This window comes from Alosa alosa, chromosome 22 (genome assembly GCF_017589495.1).
Source record: "Alosa alosa isolate M-15738 ecotype Scorff River chromosome 22, AALO_Geno_1.1, whole genome shotgun sequence".
Lineage (NCBI taxonomy): Eukaryota > Metazoa > Chordata > Actinopteri > Clupeiformes > Clupeidae > Alosa > Alosa alosa.
In genome coordinates this window covers 22,946,021-22,948,520 of record NC_063210.1, presented here as the reverse complement: position 1 = coordinate 22,948,520, position 2,500 = coordinate 22,946,021, and the positions used below count along the sequence as shown (strand labels likewise).

Below are 2,500 nucleotides of genomic sequence, written 5' to 3'. Positions count from 1 at the left end.
TGGTAAAATGAGTTATTACTACTACAGGTCTGTCCTACACGCACAAGCGTTTGTCATACCAGGGACAGCCAACACGCCTACCACTGTCCCTAACTCATTTAGCATTAGCATATAGCATGCTAAGACCGCTAACAATATAGTCTTGATCGTCCTGTTTTCTAAGACTGACACATGATCCATTAAGTTGGGACAGAGGTAGCGTAGTGCTTTGCAGTAGCCTGTAAAGTTGTGGGCTCAATTCCCGGCATCCACCGTTGTGTCCCTGAGCAAGCACTTAACCCCAAGTTGCTCTGGGAACAGTGGCCCTCATTCATCACCTGTCACCTCAAAAAAGATTTTGAACTTAAAATTAGTTTAACTTTGTTGTATGATGTTTTTGATGTTTCTTGTTGACAACAGTTCTTAATTGCTATAGTAATTGCTATATAATAACTGTGATTACTGCAAGTCACTGTATGTCATTAACTTCCTGTCTGAATGTGGCTTTACATAACAACAACTATCTCAAGAACTATATCTGGTGATTGGCTAGAACCGTCCATGGCTAAACAAGTGATTGGCTGGTATGAACGGTCTGTAGATGTAATTGGTCGGTTATTAAACTCATTTAAAGAAAGTCTGCAGTGGTTCTGATATCCTGAAACGTTGTGCTGTAGCCAGGTGTGTGTGAGTGTATGAAAGTGTGTGAGTGTGTGTGAGTGTATGAGTGTGTGTGAGTGTCTGCGCAGTGCGCACGTATGATTGCAGTAAAGGTGCTAAATGAGATTAGGAATGTATTTTCTCTCTCTCTCTCTCTCTCTCTCTCTCTCTCACACACACACACACACACACACACACACACACACACACACACACACACACACACACACACACACACACTGAGAGAGAGAGAGAGAGTGAGATGCATGAGATGCTCCTAGATGCAGAGTGGTGCATCTGCAGTGGCTGGGGCACTAAAGCCCCACCAGGTTACATGACAATTAGGGGTATAAACTTCGTTTGAAGCGGGATTGAGGGAGAAAAAAAACTCCTCCAGAGGGAGCAAAGCGAGGCTTAGCTCAAAAGCAAGCACCTCAAAAAAGAACAGGCGGAGGGAGAGATTATCCCTTATTAACATCGTTATGCAAAGTTCTGAGAAAGAGCCTCTGACAGCCCCAAATAGAGTCAAACTCTGGAAGGGGTCCCAGTTAGCCTCCATCTCCTATTGTCTTTGACCCTTTTCATTGTCTTGAGATGTTGATGAGATATTCTTCTGCAAAATATTCTGAGGCACCATTTTGGCTCTGATGTGTTTGAGCCTCATTTGATTTCTATGGTGATGTGGGAAACTACACGTCCTACAGGCCCAAGGACAGATCATTGTTATTATGGGTGTGATCGTAAATTCTATCTGACACTTTGAAAATAGAATAACGCTCTGAAGTTTGAAAAAGATGAGCGTTCTAACTCCCCGTGAAGTTACCAGCGGTTATTTGGGATTACAGACTATGATTATGGTTTACAATATGGACGCCACAACAGCACTTGTGAAACAGGGTTTATGTGTCATTCAGAACTCAATTCCACTAATGCAAGAGCTTCTTGATCGTGATGATGAGGAACACTGTGTGTGTAATTATTTTAACCTACTAAATAACAACAGTTAGTTTGTAATGTCAACTCGAAAGCGTTCTAGCACTAGCCTGTAACCTACTGTGTGACGTCACACTCTGCCACTCCGTCTCTTCATCTGGATGCTCCGAGAGTGTGACACTCTGAGTAAACGAACGATAATTCCAACAACTCGATTCTCTAACGATTCACGGTTAAAAGTTTGGTGTGCTTTCGAGGCGCACCCCATGTAAGGGAATGCAGGCCCCAAATCAGTTCAGCTATTGATAAGTCCCCTTGTGTCGCCATTTTGGCTCGGTTTCACGTCTGCCCCATTGGTTTGCTATGGGGGCGTGGGAAACTGGCGGTACCTGCGCGTCGTCGGGCTCCTCCATGCTGTACTCGGGGCCCTGGGTCCCGTCGCTCATTTTGTCTCCCAGCAGGAAGCCGAGGCGGGTCATCAACGTGCTCGCCGCCTCGTCCACCGAGGGAGGGGGGCCCAGCTCCGAACTCACCCCCCCTGTAGGAGAGAGAGGGAGAGAGGGAGAGAGAGAGGGAGAAGGAGAGAGAGAGAGGGAGGGAGAGGAAGAGAAACAGAGAAAGAGAGAGAGGGAGAGGGAGAAGGAGAGAGAGAGAGGGAGAGAGAGGGACAGGGAGAAGGAGAGAAGGAGAGATAGAGGGAGAGAGAGGGACAGGGAGAAGGAGAGAAGGAGAGATAGAGGGAGAGAGAGGGAGAGGGACAGGGAGAAGGAGGGAGAGAGAGAGGGAGAGAAGGAGAGAGGGAAACATTGAGTTAATTTGATACATAAACAGGAAAGGTGTTAAAGGTATCCAGTGCAGATTTAGTGTTTTGTTTTTGTTTACCATTTGTTGAATATGAACTAAAATAGTAACAGAATATCTAAATAAC

The 2,500-nt window shown here is 45.6% G+C and overlaps 1 protein-coding gene across 1 annotated transcript in view; it reads right to left on the bottom strand.

The window, feature by feature from the left end:
- tanc2b (tetratricopeptide repeat, ankyrin repeat and coiled-coil containing 2b) overlaps positions 1-2,500 on the bottom strand; it is a 122,801-nt gene that overhangs the window by 43,486 nt on the left and 76,815 nt on the right. Inside the window, 1 exon segment of the mRNA XM_048234074.1 lies at positions 1,962-2,110. Coding sequence (XP_048090031.1) covers positions 1,962-2,110 — 149 coding nt within the window.